The sequence below is a fragment of the Sorex fumeus genome, unplaced genomic scaffold (assembly GCF_029834395.1).
Source record: "Sorex fumeus unplaced genomic scaffold, SorFum_2.1 ptg000111l, whole genome shotgun sequence".
NCBI lineage: Eukaryota > Metazoa > Chordata > Mammalia > Eulipotyphla > Soricidae > Sorex > Sorex fumeus.
The window spans coordinates 7,426,437-7,448,257 of record NW_026606168.1 but is presented as its reverse complement, the minus strand read 5'-3'; the positions used below and the strand labels follow the sequence as shown (position 1 = coordinate 7,448,257).

The 21,821-nt window shown below is 40.6% G+C and overlaps 1 protein-coding gene across 1 annotated transcript in view; it reads left to right on the top strand.

Moving 5' to 3' along the window:
• CEP152 (centrosomal protein 152) overlaps positions 1 to 20,897 on the top strand; it is a 106,686-nt gene extending 85,789 nt beyond the window's left edge. The window contains exons 22-27 of the mRNA XM_056135373.1: positions 6,871 to 7,032; positions 9,854 to 9,950; positions 11,250 to 11,353; positions 13,476 to 13,632; positions 13,883 to 14,002; positions 19,889 to 20,897. Coding sequence (XP_055991348.1) covers positions 6,871 to 7,032; positions 9,854 to 9,950; positions 11,250 to 11,353; positions 13,476 to 13,632; positions 13,883 to 14,002; positions 19,889 to 20,897 — 1,649 coding nt within the window. The remainder of the gene's footprint in view (positions 1 to 6,870; positions 7,033 to 9,853; positions 9,951 to 11,249; positions 11,354 to 13,475; positions 13,633 to 13,882; positions 14,003 to 19,888) is intronic.
• Positions 20,898 to 21,821: the final 924 nt, after the last annotated feature.

Genomic DNA, 21,821 nt, shown 5'->3' with positions numbered 1-21,821 from the left:
CCAAATCCAAATCCAGAGATCAAATCCAAATCCAAAAATTAGGCATATCAAATATCTGGTATACAATCTAAAATTATTCAACAAAGTAATTTTTGGCAATATTCTCAGAAGAAATCAATATAGATCAACCCTGATTTGAGCCAAATGTTGAGCTGAGCAAAATAATACCAAGTGTCTATAATAATAACATCAGATAATGTAGTTGAAGAAGTGATAATGTAGTTGAAGAAGTGATAATTTAATGAAATGAATGATCCTGTAAATGAAGAAACAGGCTGGACCAGAAAGATCAAGCAAATAAAAATGAGCAAAAAAAATGCGAAAGAAGAACTTACTCGTTATGTTTCTGGAAGGACCAGTATTATGGTTGGTGAGTTATGGGAATCATTTAAAAGAAACTAAAGATTTTGAAACAATACAATTTCTGCTTAAAACTTAACAGGAAGGAGATGTCAAGGAAAGAATCAGTAAACTTGAAAAATATCCTCATTATTGTTTTCTTTCTCCTTCCACAATTTTTTTAAAGGTATCTTATTACTTTTAGTTCATCACTTTTTTTTTTTGGCTCTTTGGGTCACACCCAACCATGCACAGGGGATACTCCTGGCTTTGCACTCAGGAATTACTCCTGGCAGGTCTCAGAGGACTTTATGGGATGCTGGGAATTGAACCCGGGTTGGCCGCGTGCAAGGCAAATGCCCTACCTACTGTGCTACCGCTCCAGCCTCATCACTTTTCCTTTTACAGATGTCCCTTAGAGGGGAGTTGCAGTTCAGTGATAATGGAGTCCCTTGGCTATTGTTTGAAAAACTCAAATCCTCCTTCACAAATATTTTGGGATTGTTTGGGATTGAGATCTTTTCCATCCATTATTTTGTATTCTTCTGACTTGTGGAATTTTGTACTCTTCTCTCTATGGTTCCCTTCTATGTGACTCTTTGCTTGTGACTTTGATTCATTTTCTTTTTTTTTTTTTTTCCCCTTTTGGGTCCACCTGGCAATGCTCAGGGGTTACCCCTGACTCTGCACTCAGGAATTACCTCTGGTGCTGTTCAGAAGAACATATGGGATGCCGGGGATCAAACCTGGGTCAGCCGCATGCAAGAAAAATGCTCTAACCACTGTACTATTGCTCCAGCCCAACTTTGATTCTTCTTTTAGAGATTCGCTCTTTATCTTTGATTCTAAATGCAATCATCTTCCATTTAAATTATAATGTGTCCAGTTGTGCATTTGCTTTGGTTTAGTTTGGTTTTTGAGATCTCCAAAATTGGGAATCTAAATTCTTTCTCTGCTTAGGGTAGCTATCAGCTGTTATTTTTTCATATAAGATTTCTGCCACTTTCTCTCTCCTGCTTTGGGAATTCCTGTGACTATTTTTTTTCCAGGTCATACCTGGCAGTGTTCAGTGTTCACTCCTGGACCACTGAACATGGGTCTCCCATACATGAAGCAAGCTCTCAATCTTTTGAGTTATCTCTTTAACTCTATTAATTTTTTCCCCTTAACTTCATCTTCTATAATCTGTAGCTCTCCAGCTTTTATTTGGACTTTTCTTAATTTCTCTTGTCCTTTTTCTCTTTGTTGACGTTATCTTTCATTGATCTTATTTTAGTAAGCATCACTAGGAGTGTTACTTTGAAATCTTCTTAGTAGCTTGCGTAGCTCTGCTATGTAAGGCATTCTTCCCAGGATATTATGAGTTCATCATGTGGGTGACTTATTCCCTTTCTTCATTGTCTGGTACTCCCTATGGCCATGGGTGGAAGCTAAACATCCTTTTGTTGATTTGGGCAATGACCAGGGTTTCAAGATGGCAAAAGTGTGGAGACACCAGTGTGCCAACTTTGAAGGGACAGCAGTCAGGTTCAAGATCACCAGTGCTACCTCAGTTGTGCAGAACTTCTGTGTAACTGGGGAGCTTCCAGTGGGGTGGATGTAAGATGAGGCTGGGGTCTTCATGCCTGTTGATGTCAGAGTGTGTACTCTAGGGGTGGTGGGAAGCAGAAGCTGACTAGTTCTTAAGGTCTTTAGTATGAAAAGTGAGGTTTAGTATGTTGTCCACCAGCATGATAGCAGCAAGGTTTCAAGAATTCTGGCACCTGCAAGTGCCCCAGACTCCTGTTTATGCTCTCTAGATTCATGCATCTTACTCCAATATTGTGTAGGATGATAGGCTTGTCATGCTGGGTGTTTGGTGCAGTTTCCCTGTGTCCACTCCCCAGAATAAAGTTCACCACCTTGGAAATCTCTTTATAGTTGTAGCTTGTTGACCTGTGATGAGGGTTCATCCACCCTGAGTGGCGTTTCTGTCTTTAATCCATCTGGGTACCTTCTTTTCCAAAGATTTTATTTTTTAAATTTAATTTATTTTTTTCTTTTTTGTTCACACCTAGGCACACTCAGGGCCGATTCCTGGTTCTTTTCTAATATTTTAACATATTTTCATTTCACAAATTCTGTATATTACCAATAGTAATAGCTATTATTATGTATTTGCCTAACAGTTTTTATACATTTATAAATTTTTTTCAAATTTAAGATAATTTAAAATTTACTAAAAAGTTACAAAAGTAAAAACAGCCTCAAAGAATATTTATATATACCATTTACTTCCATACGGTATCACTGTATCACTGTCATCCTGTTGTTCGTCGATTTCCTCGAGCAGGCACCAGTAACCTCTCCTTCGTCCTAATCCTGATATTTTAGAAAGTGCCACATTCGAGGCTCTTTCAGGGTCAGGAGAATAAGATCCATCATTGTTACTGGTTTTTGGCATATTGAATATGCCACGGGGAGTTGCCAGACTCTGCTGTGTGGGCAGGATACTTTTGGTAGCCTGCCAGGTTCTCCAGAATAAGAACTAGATAATAAGATGTTGCGCAGCCACAAAAGCGGCCGCACGGTTCCGGAAGCTGGGTTTTATAGTCTCTGGGTCTTGGCCGTTGATGGGATTACATGGCGCCGGGGGCAGTTGGTGGTGTAACACCTACATACTGGAAGATGGGGGACCTGGGTGCAGGAGGACCAGCCCCAATCCAAGCAGGCTTGGAGATCTACACCCCTTGTCTCGCACACTTGGGTTCCTCTGCCGGTTCCTTCATACGTGAGGCTTGTCCGAACGTGTGGAGAGTGGTCTTAAGCATGGCTGTGGCTGGAACCAGAGGTCTTCAGCTGCCGAAGCTCTGCTCGGGGTGGGGAGGGAAACTCAACCCACCTTCCTCCAAGGCACCCCGGTGAGGACAGGCAGGCTCAGAGGCAGGAGACTCTGAGCTTCCATACAGTATTGATAACATTATACCTTGGTATTATTTGATTTAGTTAAGAAAAAAATCTTGGAGGCGGGAGCGGCAGGGACCTCATGGGAAGGGGGGCTTTGTGGGCCGTCCCCCACGCCCCACCGAGGTCGCCAGCTGCCCCCCACGAGCGGCTCTCCGGCACGGCCACGACTCCAGGGCACAGAAACCAATCTCTTAACTAGCTAACTTTTAATAGAAATTCTTCCAGGGTCAATAAGTAAAATAGCAGAAATTCAAAACCGCGCGGCCGCTATCGCGGACATCATTTTATTCTTAAACCAAGTTGTAGAAAGCAAATCATTTCACAACGCTGTTTCAGCATGTCTGATTGTGGGGGGTGGGTCGTAAACTCTAAACAATAATTGTGCATCTTCTATCGAAATAATCTATCTAGTCAAAGTAGATAGAGTATTAACTAGAACTCATCTGCCTCACAAGAATTGGGAGGGGTGGGAGGTGGGGGTCTATTGGGGTTCGGGGTTAAAAATGAGTATTGGTAAAGGGAAATGTGTTTGGTATCTACATGACTGAGACCTAAACCCGAAAGCTCTGTAACTTTTCCCACAGTGATTCAATAAATAAATAAATTATAAAAAAAAAAAAAAGAAAAAAATCTTGGGGCTGGAGTGATAGTACAGTGGGTAGGGCGTTTGCCTTGCATGCAGCTGACCTGGGTTTGATTCCCAGCATCCCATATGGTCCCCTGAGCACCACCAGGACTAATTCCTGAATGCAGAGCCAGGAATAACCTCTGTGCATGGCCGGGTGAGACCCAAAAAGAAAAAAAAAATCTCCCTTCCAATTTTAATTTAGATATTGTGATTTGGTGACACTGTTAATAATAAGTAGAAAAAGAGAAACACTTGGATTTAATAAGTTTAATAAGTATATGAAAATATGTTTTTATTAGAAATTTGAGAAAATGATTAAAATAATATTAACAATTTAAATCTAGTAATAATGTTGATAAAAAGTTGAAAATTGGAAATATTTATATCAATAAACACCTATAAAGAGTCTAAAGTAAAAAAAATACTGTGGTCTTACAAAGACATAGAACAATAATTGGTATATCACATATTACTGATAAGATAGGATAGTATACACTTACCCTAGGAAACAGTTTCTTTGTGAAGTTAAAGATGTATTAACTGTATTTTTTAAAAAATTAAAAAAAAAAATTTTATTAGTGAAACACCATGAGGTTCAGTTGTAGACTTACAAATTTTTGTGCTTGGGTTTTGATTATACAATGATCAAATACCCATCCCTCCACCAGTGCCCATTTCCCACCACCACGGATCCCAGTATCCCTCCCACCCCCCATCCCCCCATCCCACCCTGCCTCTGTGGCGGGAAGGCCCCTTTTGTTCTCTCTCTCTTATTGGGTGTTGTGGTTTGCAAAAGAGGCAATGGTTGGCAATCATGTTTGGTCTATAGTCTACTTTCAGCATGCTTCTCCCATCCTGGGAGGATCCTCCCAACACCTTTATTTGGTGTTCCTGTCTCTCTCTGAGCTCCCTTTTCCCCTAGCATGTGTGGTTGGCCTCCAAGCCATGGAGTAAAATTCCTGGTACTAATCTCGGCCATTCTTGGGTGTTAGTCTCCTATTTTCTTACTTTATGTTCCCCAGATGAATGCAATCTTTCTATGTCTATCCCTTTCTTTCTGACTCATTTCACTTAGCATTCTTTCCATATTAACTGTATTATCTTGTTCCTGGGCTGGAGTGATAGCACAGCTGGTAGGACGTTTGCCTTGCACATGGCCAACCTGGGTTTGATTCCTCTGTCCCTCTCGGAGAGCCCAGCCAGCTATTGAGAGTATCCTGCTCACACAGCAGAGCCTGGCAAGCTCCCCGTGGCGTATTCGATATGCCAAAAACAGTAACAACGAGTCTCACAATGGAGACGTTACTGGTGCCCGCTCGAGCAAATCGATGAACGATGGGAGGACTGTGCTACTGGGCTATCTCGCTATCTTGCTCCTGGGTATTTATGGAAGAGAAATGAAAACTATATTTACTCATGTACAGGAGGTTTGTATGTGAAGCTTTATAGTTTTTTGCAACTGCCCAAAACTAGAAAAATATCCTTTAGTGAATGAATAAGCTGTGGTACATCCATACAATATAATGCTACTTAATAATGAAAAAGAACGCAATGGAATTATTGATATGTGCAACAACTTGGGACAGTCTCAAAGACATCTGAAAGGAAGCCAGCCTCCTAAGGTTTGTATTCTAATTTTGTAATTTGAGCCATTAATACCTTTTGGCATTTTTTTCCCCACTCCCTTGTAGAACTCTTTTGGTTTCAGGTGTTATGTTTAGTCATCTTGTCTCTTTAGTATCTTTAAATCTAGGATATTTCCATTTCCTTTCCTGGTCCATTGTGGCATTGATATTTCTGAGAGACATTTTCTGCAATACCTTGCACCCTTCCCTGACGTTTAATGGAATGTTCCTCGTTTAGGGTTGGTTTGACATTTCTTCATGATTAAATTCTGGTTGTGTTCTTTCTTTTTGCCTGGAACATAGCATGTGCTATATCACATCTGGAAGGCTGACCAAGCCCATGGTCTTTTATTGGTGAGGCTCCTAAACCCTCCTTGATTTTCCTGAGTCTGGATTATATTTGTATACTTTTGGTCATGGCATGTCCAGTTCCTTCACCACATAATTATTGGGTTTCCCCCTCCTCTTGCAACTATAAACAGTCTGTGGGGAGAAACTTTCAAGATCATGAAAATATTTTTCTTCTCATTAAAACTTTCTTCTAGATTTAGCCTCATTGATGGTGTTTGCCTGATACAGTTTTTACAACTTGGTGGCAGCAAAATTATAATTTATTTCTACTCTTGACCTACAATCTACTTTTAGCGACTAGCATTTGGTATGTTATAATTGAGAATTCTCCTCTCATTTGTCTATGGTAGTAATTATCTAGTTATGCCTGGCTATCTAAATCTCTATCTACCATCCATCCATCTGTCTATTTTTACTAGAATTATTGATGTGACTCACAAATTTTCTTTTTTCGTACTATTTTATAATTTATACTAGCTAGTATTTTGTAATTCTTTATTATGTTATATTGTCTCAGATTTAGCTATTTCACTCCAACTCTTATATGCTTGTAATAGCCCATATTTCGAGTCATCTCTTATTTTCTGGAACAGGAAAATATCCAGTCTCATCTTCCGATATACCTTGTCCCAATACTGAAATCATCCATTTCTTGAGGATCGTTGGTTCCTCTTGGTGGGAATGGTATTCAGTACTAAGTCCTGAGCATGAGGTTTCCTAGCAGTTTTCAAGATGCATAGTATTATTCAGTGGTACACGTGGCGTAAGTCTCAGAGAGGATGTATAATCCACTGAATCACACAGTCAGAACTAGGGCTTAGATTTAGATTGTTCTCTTTGAAGCATCATGCATCTTTCTGTTAGATTCTACCCTTTAGTCATGTCCCTTGGTTTTCCTTCCCCCTTTCGGGGAAGGATGGGTGTGGTCATTCTTAGCCAAAATTGATTAAAAAAAAGTTTGCTATTATTTAATTTTTGCAGATAAGGTCCTTGAAATTAAAGATCCATGCTGTGAACACTGCTTCCAAGAACTTGGAAAGGCAAAGCTGGAATGTCAAGATCTGAAAAGAAAACTGGAGAAATGCTGTAGGCATCTTCAGCACTTAGAAAGGAAACACAAAACTGTAGTGGAAAAAATTGGAGGTTAGCATTTACAGTCGCATTGCTACCAGGATTAGTCTCCTTGAGCTTGACTGAAATGTTCAAATGTGGTGGTTTTTTTTTCCCTTTTAAGTTAATATAGGCATTGATTCTCATACGGGGATTGATATGAAATTATTTGGACTATTTTTAACCAAATTAATGCTGAACTCAGAAGGGTTACTTGAACTCTAGTAAAAAGGTCACATTTGATTGGCTACTGTTTTAAGCAGTATTCCAGTCGTTGGAGAGAGACCACTGGAGTCATGTAGGACTCAATACCCCGAGGGCTAAAAATAGACGAATAATTGTATCTTTGTGTGCTGTTGGTAGGAAAAAGTATTAATGAACTCTTCTTCCAGTAAGAGTTGAGAAAAGTTTAGCCAAGTCTTTGCTAAAGAGAGCAGTATTCTAGCAAAGAGGGAAGACAAGGCATATGGGTCGGGTCTAAACTTCCGGTTTGTTCTTCATGGACCTTATGCCATTTCTCCTTGCCCTTTAAGAAAGGAAGCTGTTGTGCTTAGTTGTTTTGTTTTGTTTTGTTTTTGTTTTGGCTCAGACCTTGAGTGCTCAGAGGTTAATCCTGGCTCTGCACTCCTGGTTGGTTTGAGGTGCCAGGGATTGAACTTGGGCTAGCTGTGTGCAAGGCAAGTGTCCCACCTACTCTGCTGTCACTTCACCCTGCTACTGTTCCTGAGGCCCACTCTTCCCATTCTCTTTTCACTTAGTCCCCGTATTCTGTACACGATGCATTAGAAATACTCAATTCCTGAGTCAGTCAGGAAGTTTACTGCTGGGCGTTACCTACAGTATTATCACTTGCTGCTATTCTTTGCCCTCTTGTTCTTTCTTTAGCCTAGTTCTTCCTTATCCTTTAGGGTTCACCTGAGGAACTCTGGAGCCTTCCTTGTTTTTCCTGAGTCTGGATTCTATTGGCCATTGCTGTGTGTCCATGGAGCACTGAACTAGTCTGTTACCATCTGTATTTATTTTTCACTTGTTTAATATCCTCTCCAACCAATTAGATCCCTCAGAATAAGGAATAGTTTTTATTCTTATGGTCATGGTACCCCCTACACACCAGCAGTAATAAAGGCTTGAATGAAGAAAAGAATACCCCCACATTGGAAAAAATCCCTAGTAATTATATCATTAGAGGGGTCCTGATAATTGGGCTTATTGTCATCTGCCCCCTTCCCACATTTACCTCCTTCACTTGCCTGGATAGCATGTTGCCTCCTGAGTCATTCTGCTTCTAGTCTTGCTGCTTTGATCCTTTCTCCAAAGGGCATCTACAGTGACCTTTTCCAAAACGTAAATTGAACCATGATAGTCTTGACAAAAACCCTTCACTTTTGAGTGACTGACAAGTCAGTGTGAAATATAAACACTTCATTTTACATTGTTGTCAAAGCCCTTCTAGCCTTTTGGCTGGGTCTCCTCACCCTGCCCTCTCAGAAGAGTCCAGGATGGGTATCACTGCTTCTTTCTCTGCACGTCTTTCATGTTCTGCTAAACTAAGACCTTTCTTCTTTTCTAAATTGAAATGACAAGGGCAGTTAGATACACAATATTTATAAACTGTAATTCATAACACCTTGCACCACATCCTGCTTTTTTGAGGCTCTTATGTAAATAATCCAGGAGAGTTAGTACTTAGTTCAAAATAGCTGCTAATGAAGAGGTAAGAGTGTGAATGGGCGTCATTTGATAATGTGATTTCATTTCCCTCAATTATAAATCTATTAAGTGATAATATTTTTATATGGCTACTGCTAAAATTCCATCTTCCATGATCTGGGTAGCATATTAAAGATATGAATGACTCGTTTTAAAATGTATGGATTAGGAGTGGAGAGATAGTACAGGGGTTAAGGCACTTGCTTTTTTTTTTTCCTTTTTGGGTCACACCTGGTGATGCACAGGGGTTATACCTGGCTCTGTACTCAGGAATAAGTCCTGGCGGTACTCAGGGGACCATATGGGATGCTGGGAATCGAACCTGGGTCAGCCGCATGCAAGGCAAACGCCCTACCCGCTGTGCTATCACTCTAGTCCCCGGCAGTTGCATTTTATGTGACTGACCCAGGTTTGATCTCCTGGCACTGTATCTGGTCCCTGGAACACTGCTAAGTGCCCCTTAGCACTCACAGAGTATAGCCCAAAACCCCACAAAATGTACAGCTTGTATTAAGCATTGGTATTGTAAAAGATGCTGTTCATTAACTTCTTAATTTTATTAAAATCTTCAAGGTAGGAAAAAGTTATCCCCATTTAGCAAGTTCAGTAATTTGCCTAAGCTCACCCAACTGGTAGAAAGCAGAGTTAAGGTTTAAACCTATGTCCTTCTCAGTCAGAATTCCTGCTTTGGCCTGTATATCACATGGATTTTATTAGTCTCCTCATCCTTTCTAAAAACTCAAGGAATTGAAGATCTTATATTAATTCTGAAAATGGCAGCTGCTTCAGCTTTATGTTTCCTTTCCTATAGAGATACTCACTCAATGTGACTAATCTGAGCCTAGAGAGTACAGTGGGGTCCACAGAAAATCTGAAATTAGAAAACCTACTATATTTCTTTATAGAGTTCCAGTTCTAGGTGGAAAATTCATGCATAGGAAACAACTTGTAGCCTATCCCAGGGTAGTTCCTAACCCAGAGCAAAATGGCGGTTGGATACAGATTTGACAGGGTGTTTCTGTCAAGAGGGAGCGACTGGAAATGATTCCATCTCCTCTATAAATATTTGTGTTGGGAACAGAATGGAAAGAAAGACTGAGGGAAAAAAGTAGATTACCAATAAAATACCAACTTTCCCTCTTAGAAGAGAATGGTAAATTTGTTGAAGAATTAATAGAAGAAAACAATGGCATGAAGAATAAATTGGAGGAACTGCAAGAACTTTGTCATGTACCACCAAGGTAGGGTGTTTATTTTTTTTTTTAAGAAATTGCTTATTTTTCCTTGGCGTTAGTTTACAAAACTGAAATGACCAAGCAGGTGGGAAGGGAGAGGGGAGAATAAAGAGATGGACTAGAAATGGCATAAGGATAGGGCTGGAGGGCCTTGACCACATTAGGATGGTGAGATGTGGTAACTGTACATCAAGAACAAAAATGTTAACACTCTAGTGAACTTGTTGTGTAAACTATAATAATAATAATAGTCACTGTCACTGCCCTCCCGTTGTTCGTCGATTTGCTCGAGCGGGCCCAGTAACGTCTCCATTGGAGACTTTGTTGTTACTGTGTCTGGCATATCGAATACTCTCAGTAGCTTGCCGGGCTCTCCGAGAGGGGTGGAGGAATCGAACTCGGGTCGGCCATGTTGACTGTGTGCAAGGCTAACGCCCTACTGCTGTGCTATCACTCCAGCCCAATAATAGTAGTGATAATAAATAGTTTATTTCTAAGTATCTTCAACTCATTTATATCACATCAAACCCATACCAAGCATAGCAATTATTTTATATCACGGTCACGGTCATGGTCCTCCCATTGTTCATCGATTTGCTCGAGCGGGCCCAGTAACATCTCCATCGTGAGACTTGTTGTTACTGTGTTTGGCATATCGAATATGTCACGGGTAGCTTGCCAGGCTTTGCCGTGCGGGATTATTTTATATAGCAAAATGTATTAAGAAAAAAGTCTTCCCAATCCCTATCATGGAAGTTTCTTTGTTCACACATAAAAGTGCTGAGGTGTGAACTCGTCACTTAAGATAAACATTTCCCCATGTCAGTAGGCAGTTCCCACATCATACTTTTTAGTAACAGCATAGATATTTCATCATGTGGGTGTTATCTAGTTAAGCAACTACAATGCTTAAGTTGCTTCCATTTTTCTCCTTTTAAAATTAACTGGAGCTATAGCACAGCGGGTAGGGCATTCGCCTTACACGTGGCCAACATGGCCGACCCGAGTTCGATTCCTCCGCCCCTCTCGGAGAGCCCGGCAAGCTACCGAGAGTATTCGATATGCCAGACACAGTAACAACAAAGTCTCCAATGGAGACGTTACTGGGCCCACTCGAGCAAATCGACCATCAACGGGAGGGCCTTTACCTTTTTTACCTTTAAAATTAACTGTAAGGTGAATTGTCTTTCATATGAATTTTTTACACAGTTCAGTTTATTTTATTAAAATATATACCAGACATTCTTTTCCCAAATGAAGTTTTTCACTTACAATCTGTTTTTGCAATTAATGCTTTATTTTAAGGTCGCTATCAGAGGGGGCTATTGAAAACAGTTGTCAGCAATACAGTGGGAAAGCCTTGGAGGAACTTCGTGGGCAGTACATCAAAGCTGTAAAAAAAATCAAACGTAAGTTTCAAAAGATAAACCCAAGATTCTAACTGATGATTTAAATCTTTTGTTGTTAAATATCTCAGTATCAACTAGCAGTTATGATTTTGTTGTATTTTCCAAATTACTTTGTACTAAGATCTCACCTGTTTTTAAGGGAGATCTTTGCTTGATATCTTTCTAAATTATGCAATACTGAATCATTTTTCCAAGTGAAAATCCTTTGGGGGGCTGGAGCTATAGCACAACAGGTAGGGCGTTTGCCTTGCATGTGACCAACCCGGGTTCGATTCCCAGCATCCCATATGGTCCCCTGCGTACCGCCAGGAGTAATTCCTGAGTGCAGAGCCAGGAGTAACCCCTGTGCATTCACTGGGTGTGACCCAAAAAGAAAAAAATAATCTTTTGAAAGTGACATGAGGTTAGAGTAATTTGTATATTGTTGATTAATCTATTTTTGTCATTGAGCACATTTTAAAATTTCATAGTCTTATAATTTAAGTAATTGGTAGCAAAGTGTCATAAGTTTATTTCTTTCTTTAGTTTGTTTTTGGACTATACCTAGTGATGGTCAGGGTTATACCTGGCTCTGTGGTCAGGGATCACTCCTAGAGGTTTCAAGGGACCATATGTGGTTGGCCATGTATAAGGCAAGAGCCCTATCTACTATACTATCTCTCTGGCCTGTTTTTTTTTTTTCTCTTTTTTGGGTCACACCCAGTGGTACTCAGGGGTTACTCCTGGCGCTCAGGAATTACTCCTGGCACTGCTCAGAGGACCATATGAGATGCTGGTATTGAACCCGGGTCAACCGAATACTAGGCAGACTCCCTATCTGCTGTACTATCGTTCTAACCCTAGAGTTTTTAAGTTTTTGTGTGCACATCTGTAACTACAGAATCATATATGAAAAATATATAGCGTTGAAGTTACTTCCCTGACCTCAATGTAATTCTGAAATTAACAATTATTTCCCAGCATAAACTTTTAAGGACTGTGGAAAATGAGTCTAGTTAGAAGTTGTTCTGTTGTTTCTCATTTTGATATTTGACTAAACCATAAATTTAATTATCCCCAAGTTCATTGCAATTCTAGATAATATGACATACCCTGTAAACCATCTGTCTGGTTTATATTTCCCAGTAGAGTACTTCTTGGGTTTTAAAAAACTACAATCTTGCAGAGAATTTGTGTGATTCCAGGACAATAGCCAGTGCTTATGTAGGAGAAATTTTCTTCCTAAATTTGCCTTACTGTTAACAAAATGAATAGGAAAAGTATTAGGAACTAGATATAACTTGTAGAACTTCAAAATTACGTGGATATTTCAAAAAGCAAAAGTAACCCCTGAATATTGCCAGGTATGCTGCCAAAGCCGTATTCTCTTTGTGATCTTTCAGTTTATGTTTTTTAGTTGTTGCTGGTACTGAGAGGCAGGACATATTAAAAACTGCAATCTCAGTTAAATACAAAAGTGTTGCTGAATGAAAGCAGAATTGGAATACTTTTTTGCTCCTCTTATCTCTCTTTTTCCTTGTCCTTCTCTTCTTCCTCCTCCTCCTCCTCCTTCTCTTCCTCTCCTCCTGCTCCTCTTCCTCCTCTTTTCTTCCTCCTCCTCCTCTTCTTCCTTCTCCTTCTCTTTTTCCTCCTTTTCCTCCTCCTCCTTCCCATATATGGTGCTGTGGATTGAGTCCAGGTCAGCAGTGTGCAAGGAAAGTGTCTTACCTGCTATACTGTCTTTCCAGCCTCTATTTCTTTATTCTTAACTGGATATAGATATGCATGATATATGTTTAAAATATGTGTTTCTCTTTCTTGTTAATAAATTTTGTTTCTGCTGTAATCTCTTAAAATATGAAGGAACTTCCCTTGTGAAAATGCTGTTTTCCATACACACACCTGTCTGCCTTCTCAAGGGACTTTTGCATTTCTTCTCCTTTGAGTCTGTTAATCTAAAAAATACCCTACTTTAATGACTGTGGGAGTATGATTTTTAAAATATGCCTTAGATGATCACTTCATCTCCCAGGAAGTTGTTTTGAAGTCTGCCTCTTGTGCTTATTTTTTTTTTAAAATGCTAACAAGCATGCATTCTGTGGAATTCCTCTGTTCATTTCATCCCTCTGCACCCCACATCCAGGTGATATGCTGCGTTATATTCAGGAGAGTAGGGAAAGAGCCGCGGAAATGGTGAAGGCAGAGGTGTTGAGAGAGCGGCAAGAAACCTCCAGAAAGATGCGTAAATATTATTTGATTTGCCTGCAACAGATTCTGCATGATAATGGAAAACAGGAAGGGTGAGTTTCATCTAAACAAACAGTGTGTCCTGAGAGTACCAGGACAGGGTGCTGTCATTCTTTAAGCATTTTTCCTTCACCACAAGATTAACTATTTCTATGCGATCAGCACTGGGGGCTTGGGAGAGGCTTGTAGCCATGCCACCCAAAATGCTGGCAGAGTCACCGGGAAAACAAAATCCTGGGGCTAAGCAGACTTAGTTTTTTCCTTTATGCTCTATTAATTTAATATTCTGGAACTCCCCCACAGGGCTGAGAAAAAGATCATGAATGCTGCTAGCAAACTGGTTACAATGGCAAAACTGCTGGAAACGCCCACTTCTAAAACTGCTGAAAATGCGGTGAGCAAGAGAGCCGAATCAGGTATGCCAAAATGCACCAGATGAAGAATTTCTTGCCCCCCTTCTATGGTAGATGATAGTTAACATGTCCAGGGTGCAGAGAGTAGGGCGTGTGAAGCAGGAGATTTAGTTTATTAAGTTGCCTTTCTTTGTCACTTAAAGCTAGAAATTTAACAGAAATTTGTTAACGCAAAAAAAGAAAGAAAGAGAGAAAGAGAAAGAAAGAAAGAGAAAGAGAAAGAAAGAAGAAAGAAAGAAAGAAAGAAAGAAAGAAAGAAAGAAAGAAAGAAAGAAAGAAAGAAAGGAAGAGCGAGCTGTGTTCCCAGTTTATGTGGTCTGGGCATACCAGCTTCTCCCCTCCCTAGAAATGATGAAAAAGATTTTTAAAGCAAATAGAGAAGAAGAAGAAATTATAGTTGTAAAAAGTTACACTGGATAAACCCAAAACTAAGAATGTCCTTGACAGTAAGGAGGCGGTCTAAAAAGATGGTCCAAAAGCTCAGTTCCAAGCTGGCCGAGTTCAAGAGCAGGAAGAGCAAGATCTTGCTGGTTCAGAGGCGGCATGTTCTAGAAGTAGTAAGTCTGACAGTTGTAGGAAGGTGTTCTAGAGCAGCAGTAACCCGGACAGTTACCCTCTTTATTTCTCTTCCTGCTCTCTGTCCCCCAAGTCTGAAATTGCTCTGGGTAAGATCAGAAGAAATTACGTCCCCTACAGTAGTTCCACATGCTCGGAGCTACTGGATCTGTCTGTCCAGAAGTTCGTTCGGTCCCACTCTATTCCCAGCACCTTTAAAAGGGTCAAGCCCTGCAGGAGCAGTTCATGAGCTTCCACCTTTGGATTTGTTACCGCCCCTTCCCACCCTCACCACCACCACCACCTGGTATTTCCCTGCCACAGTAACATAGATTCCACATTTAGAACATCTAACTAATAGGTGTTCAACTAAAAATAATTACATTATCATAGAAAGCCAGCACCCCAAAAGACACCAGACTTAAAACAAGCAACAAAACATATCTAAGGAAATGAAATTGACCCAGCAAACGATGGAACTTAGAGAAGTAGAATCATCACTGTCATCATGTCATCCCGTTGTTCATCGATTTACTCGAGCCGGAGCCAGTTCTGTCTCCATTTGTTCCAGCCCTGAGGTTTTAGCAGCTCTCTATACTTGTCTTTCCCAACGCTGCCATATTGGAGGCTATTTCAGGATTGGGGGAATGAGACCTGTTACTGTTACTGTTTTTGGCATATTGAATATGCCATGGGTAGCTTGCAGGCTCGGCAGTGTATATATGTAAAATGGAATACTATGTTGCTCTAAGAAATAACAAAATTGTGCACTTTGCAGCAAGATGGATGAAACTAGAGGATAGGAATATCCTTGCACAAACTATTTTTATGCTATGATTTTGGCCCTCTTCAAGGAGAGGATGTAGATATTAATAACTCTAGACTTTGATGGATAGCTTCAAGGTAGAGTATAAAGATTAAACTTTATGGTTTTGGGGTGGCTGGAGAGATAGGGCAGCAGACAAGGCTTGCTTGCTTTGCACACGGTACACCCCGGTTCATTTCTCTGACATTGCAAACGGACTCCTGAACTCTAGGAGTGATCCCTGAGCACAGAATCAGGAGTAGGCCGTAAGCACCACTGGGGGTGGCCCCAAAACAAAAATAAAATAAAATTTCAGGTTAACTAATAGGGACAGATATAGAAAGTAACTTTCAGTTTTTTAGTGGAAAACTTGAAAGAATATGCTTTCAATCTAATAGAATCAGGAAGAAGTATTTAATGAGTAAGCATGGTTTATATAGAACAGTAATAATAGGTTGAATACTAGTAATCAGATTGGTGAATGGTATGACTTATTAGAAGATCATAAGTTAAAAGTCTCTGAAAAGGGCCAGGCAGATAGTACAGCAAGTAAGGCACTTGCCTTGCATGTGGCTACCCAGGGTTCACTCCCCAGCACCCCACATCATCCTCCAAGCACTGTCAGAAGTTAATTTTTTGAGCACAGAGCCAAGAGTAATCCCTGAACATCACTGGTTGCAGTCCCCCGAAAACAAAGTCAGTGAAAATACAGATATATTATTTTTCTAAAATCAGAGATTCAAAATGGAGAATGGGCAATAGTGTACACCATGTTGATAGTAGAGAAATTGGAAATTTGGTATTAGGTAAATTAGAGTTAAATAAGATCTCCAGTGGAGGCCAGGAAATATGTTCATGTGTTAGAGCACCAGGTTGTCTTGTGGTCCCCGAGCAATGAAACTTATTCTGCATCATGAAGCCAGTCATCACCAAGAGCTGCCCAGACCAGCCCCGTTCTCCCCAGCACTGCTGGATGTGGACCAGGTTTTAAAAAGTGGGGGGAAAAGTTTTATTCATAATAACAAAGGAACAGCCTTCAAAAAACCATAATTGATTTCTTTTTGTGGTTGGTTGGGTAAGATAACGAATTTATGTTTAGTTTATTTTCAATTGACGATCACGACGATCACGACCATCCTGTTATTCGTCGATTGCCTCGAACAGGCCCCAGTAACGTCTCCTTTGTCCTAGCCCTGAGAATTTTAAAAAAGTGCCATATTCAAGGCTCTTTCAGACTTAGGAGAATGAGACCCATCATTGTTACTGGTATTTGGCATATTGGGTATGCCACGGGGAGTTTGCCAGACTCAGCTGCATGGGCAGGTTACATTCGGTAGCCTGCCAGTTTGTCCAAAGTAGGAATGAGATAATAAGATGTCGCGTGGCTGCATTTGCAGCTGCGCGGTTCCGGGAGCTGGATTTTATAGTCTCTGAGTCTTGGCCGTTGATGGGATTACACAGCGCCAGGGACCCAGTTGGTGGGTATGACCCCCGCCTACTGGAATGTGTAGGATCTGGGTGGAGGATGCTCAGCCCGGATCCGAGTAGGCTTGGAGATCTCAGCCCCGGGACCCGCATGCCTTTGTTCCTCTGCCGGTACCTTCATGTGTGCGGAGAGTGGTCTCAGCATTGTGGTGGCTGGTTCTGGAGGTCTTCGGCTGCTGGAGCCCTGATCGGGGCAGGGAGGGAAACTCAACCCACTCCCCTCCAAGAGGCCCCGGCAAGGACAGCCAGGTGTGGGGGCAGGAGACTCTGACATAAGCATTATATTGACATTCAATTGACATAAGCATTATATTCATTTTATATGAACAATGCAATGATTCTGTGTTTGTATACATTTTGAAATTATCATGGTAAGTCCTTACCATCTATTACCAGACATAGTTACAAGCTTTTTGTAGGTAATGAAACCTTTTAAAATTAAACTCCTGGCAACTTATATAACAGTGTATAAGTACAGACACTATGCTGTATATTACAGCTCCATAACACTTTTCTGTGAGTTTCTATCTTGTTTCCCATATATTTCACCCTTATCCACTTCTTCCCTTTGGCAGTCTCATTTTATTCTGTGACTTTAGTTTTATAGTTTTATTTTCCTCAGAAATAGAAAGTAAGAAGATAGTACAGGCTATAAGGCACTTGCCTAGCACATGGCTAACCCTGGTTGAATCCTGCAGTACTGTTGTGACCTCCCAGTACTGCAGGGTATAGCTGAAAAATGGGGGGGAATTCTCTAAATAAAAAATTTGAACTAGCAAGTCAATCTTCAGTTTCACTTCTGAATATTTATTTAAGGAAAGTGGCACTGTAGCACTGTCCTCTTGTTGTTCATTGATTTGTTTGAGCGGGCACCAGTAAAGTCTTCATTGTGAGACTTGTTACTGTTTTTGGCATATCGAATATGCCATGGGGAGCTTACCAGGCTCTGCTGTGCGGGCGGAATACTCTCGGTAGCTTGCCAGGCTCTGAGAGGGACGGAGGTATCGAACCCAGGTCGCTAATACTAATTTGAAAATATGTGCACATTTATGTTCACAGCAACATTATGTTACTCAAGAAATGAAAATAATCTAGGTGTTCATCATGGATGAATCGATAGAGATTATAAGGTGCATGCACATACACAAGAATGTTACTCAACTATAAAAAAGATTAGTATTCTCTGGCAAGATGGGTGGACTTTGGGGGCTGGAGCAATAGCACGGTGGGTAGGGCATTTGCCTTGCATGTGGCCGACCTGGGTTAGATCCCCAGCATCCCATATGGTCCCCCAAGCACCGCCAGGAGTAACTCCTGAGTGCAGAGCCAGGAGTGATCCCTGAGCATCGCTGGGTGTGACCCAAGAGCCAAAAAAAAAAAAAAAAGATGGGTGGACTTTGAGGGCATTATACTATGTAAATTAAGACAGAAAAAGATAAATACCATTTAATTTTACTTTAGCTGAATCTAACAGAAAAGCAATACAAACATAAATATGGATGCCCAGAAGTAAATGTTATTTTGGAGTCAATTAACTCCCATGTTACATAGCATAGCGTCAATTATCTTCCTATGTCTATATAAAAAGGACATTACTAAATAAACCATACAAATAAAATAAAAAAAGAGAAAAACAATATAGGATTATTAGTTGTGCCTCAGTTACACTGTTGTGGGAGTGGCTCAAGAAACCTTAAGCTCCCTGTAGGAGTAAAGACAACACAGTGTTATCCAACATAAACCAGTGTGTGTATTAAAAAAAAAAAACACTTTAGAATGTATAAAGCAAAACCTGATGGAAGTACATGAAAGTTTGGCAACTTCACTATGACACTGGGCTGAGGAAACACTGTCAGAACACTGTCCTCCCGTTGTTCATCGCTTTGCTTGAGTGGACCCAGTAACATCTCCATTTTTTGAGACTTGTTGTTACTGTGTTTGGCATATCGAATACGTCACGGGGAGCTTGCCAGGCTTTGCCGTGTGGGCAAGATACTCTCGGTAGCTTGCCGGGCTCTCTGAGAGGGGCGGAGGAATCGAACTTGGGTCTGCCATGTTGGCTGAGTGCAAGGCAAACGCCCTACCGCTGTGCTATCGCTCCAGGGCTGAGTAAGTGCTTTTTATTTTTATTTTTTTTAATTCCTGGAGAACTTGAAACATTTCAAGAGTCTACCTATTTGATGTTTGTAAACATTCAAATACAAGTACAGGGGTCAGAGAGCTTGTACAGAGGACAAAGCTCTTGTCTTGCCTGTGGCTGACCTGGGTTTGATCCCTGGTTTTCCATATGATCTCTGAGCACTGCTGAGTATGGGTCCAAAACAAAACAAAACAAATCAAAGAAAGACACAAAGCAATTATTCTTGTGAATTTTAAACTATTATTGATGTAAACTTTAAATATAAAATGGCAGTGGCATATGATCAGAAAAAAAGTTGAGATTTAGATAGACAATATGCAAATAATGTCCAGTAGGAAAAAACCCTTTATTTCAGACTTTAGTTTCTAAGGTACACTAAATGAGATATTTTCTATTCCTGAATGTGTGTGTGTGTGTGTGTGTGTGTGTGTATTGGTTTTATAAAAGTAATGAGACTTTCACCTTGCATGTGATAAACCCGGGTGATCTAGTTTTTGATGCCTGCACCCTATGTGGTTCTCTGAGTCCTGAGCACAGAGCAAGAAGTATCCCTGAGCACTGCTGAGTGTGGTCCAAATAACAAGAATAAAATAGTTATGTAATGAGTTTCTTGTAGTCAAGTTTCTTCATTAGAAATGCCATACTGGACATCCAAGCAAATGGCTACATTTATTGCAGTTTACTCTTGATAATCTAGAAAATAATAGATCAGATGAATAGCAATAATAATATATTAGATTTTTAATAACAAACTTACTGAAATTTGTCTAATGGGCTTAGTCAATGTCAAGGAACATTTTAAAATGCCTAGTGTTGATGAACTCTTGAGAATGATGTTTAAAATATGTATGTATTCTTCCCCTTCAGTGTTAATTTTTTCCTAATTTTTTATTCCCCCAACTTTGTATTCTTTTGACTTCAGAGACGCTGATTAGAATCGAAAAATCAAAAAGAAATGTCTTGAGTCAGAATATCCCCTGTCACGTGGAAAGCAAATCAAATGGTACAAAAACTGTGCTCAGGAATACATGCGACCAGGCCCCTAAGAGGAGAGCTGCCTGTAACCTGGAAAAGCGGATGGAGGGCATACAGCATGGGGACACCAAGCAAGTGGGTTCCAAAGGGTCACACACAGACTTCTGGTGTGCCTATAGACACCTAGATGGTTTGCCAAAGGATGTTCTTCCTACTCTCTCTTGCGAAAGTGAAAAAGGTTTTGGATTGCACCAGAAGAAAGACTTCGGCGACACTGGTTCAGAGTCACTTCTTGGTTCAGCCACATGCTCCCTTCTCGGATCTAGTAGAAGCAAACCCTTACCTAGATATACCCCTGGTCTTCCTGAGTCAGCTTGCACAAGTACAGCTTTTCCAGGTCCTAACGAAAGACTTGGGTTAAAAGTATGTAAGCGTCTTCCATTATCAGTAGGTGGAAATGCGACCCCTGAGGAAAATCAAAGTGTGGGTGTTCAGGAAGCTCCAGTAAAGGACAGAGGAGACCTACGCGACTTTGTGGGCGAACCGTCCAGGCATGCCACTCCACCCTGCAGTGTTCAGGAAGTGTCTTATCTCTTCGGCCGGTCTCAAGAAACTCTGGATCCACACGTTGAGTCTGTTCATTCCAAACAGTTTTCAGCAGCCAGCAGTGTGTCAGTTACAGAGAAGAATATGAATTGTCAATCAATGACATGGCAGAGTGGCCGGACTCCGGACCTGGGAGAAGAACGCATGTATTCCCAGCCAGAGGAGACCGGCAGACTTGGGCACTTACCTCATGACACTGATCTGTTAGCATCAGATGTTAAGAAGCCAATCTTTGCAGTACCACCCCCAGTGCACCGGCTGCCTCTGAGAAAAGCTGTGGTTCCTCTGCTGAGCCAACAAGACAGTGGCTTTGATAGTCCATTTGTTAATGAAGACTAATTGCTGTACAGTATAGAAGAAGAATCACTGATATATTGAGAAGGAAACTGGATGGGAAGACTTCATACTGAAAAAAATTGTGGCCTCTGCTTACTTTGAGATGTTTTGATAACATCTATCAATCACATGAGTAAAGTGTTCTCATAAAATTACTTTGAGATATTAATGTTGCCTTAATCTTCCAAAAGCCCTTGGTGTATGTGTAGTCTGCTTTTGTGTGGTGCTTGTATTTTTTTACTAAGCCATCTATTTTATTTATACCTCTGAATTAGTTCTCTAGGCAGTGTTAAATTATTTAAATAAACTTGCTTATGGTCTATAGAATTGTTATGAATTATTTTTTAATTCATAATGGGCAGTGGTGGTGTATTTGAAATTCATCCCCAAACTGCAGACTTTTATGATTTGTATTTTTACCAGATAAATTTAATTTTTGAAATTAACTATGTCTAATGAAGCTATTATAGAATTACTCTACATATGCTTTTTCTGAAAATACCTATTTAGAATTGTAATCCTTGCTGACAATTAGTGGAAAAGAGATTTTACAAGAATTGCTGCAACAATCAAGCTGTATTCTGGGTTAATTTCCTAAGTATTGATCTTTTTTGTTTTTGATTTTTGGGTCACACCTGGTGATGCACAGGACGTACTCCTGTCTCATGCACTCAGGAATTACTCCTGGTGGTGCTCGGGGGACCATATGGGATGCTGGGGATCAAACCCGGGTTAGCCGCATGCAAGGAAAACAAAAGCCCTACCTGCTGTGCTGTTGTTCCAGCCCCATATTGGTCAATTTTTTAACTGACATTTGCATTAGTTAATGTGACATTTAAAATATCCTGTGAGGGGCTGGAGAGATAGCACAGCGGGTAAGGCGTTTGCCTTGCACGCGGCCGACCTGCGTTTGATTCCCAGCATCCC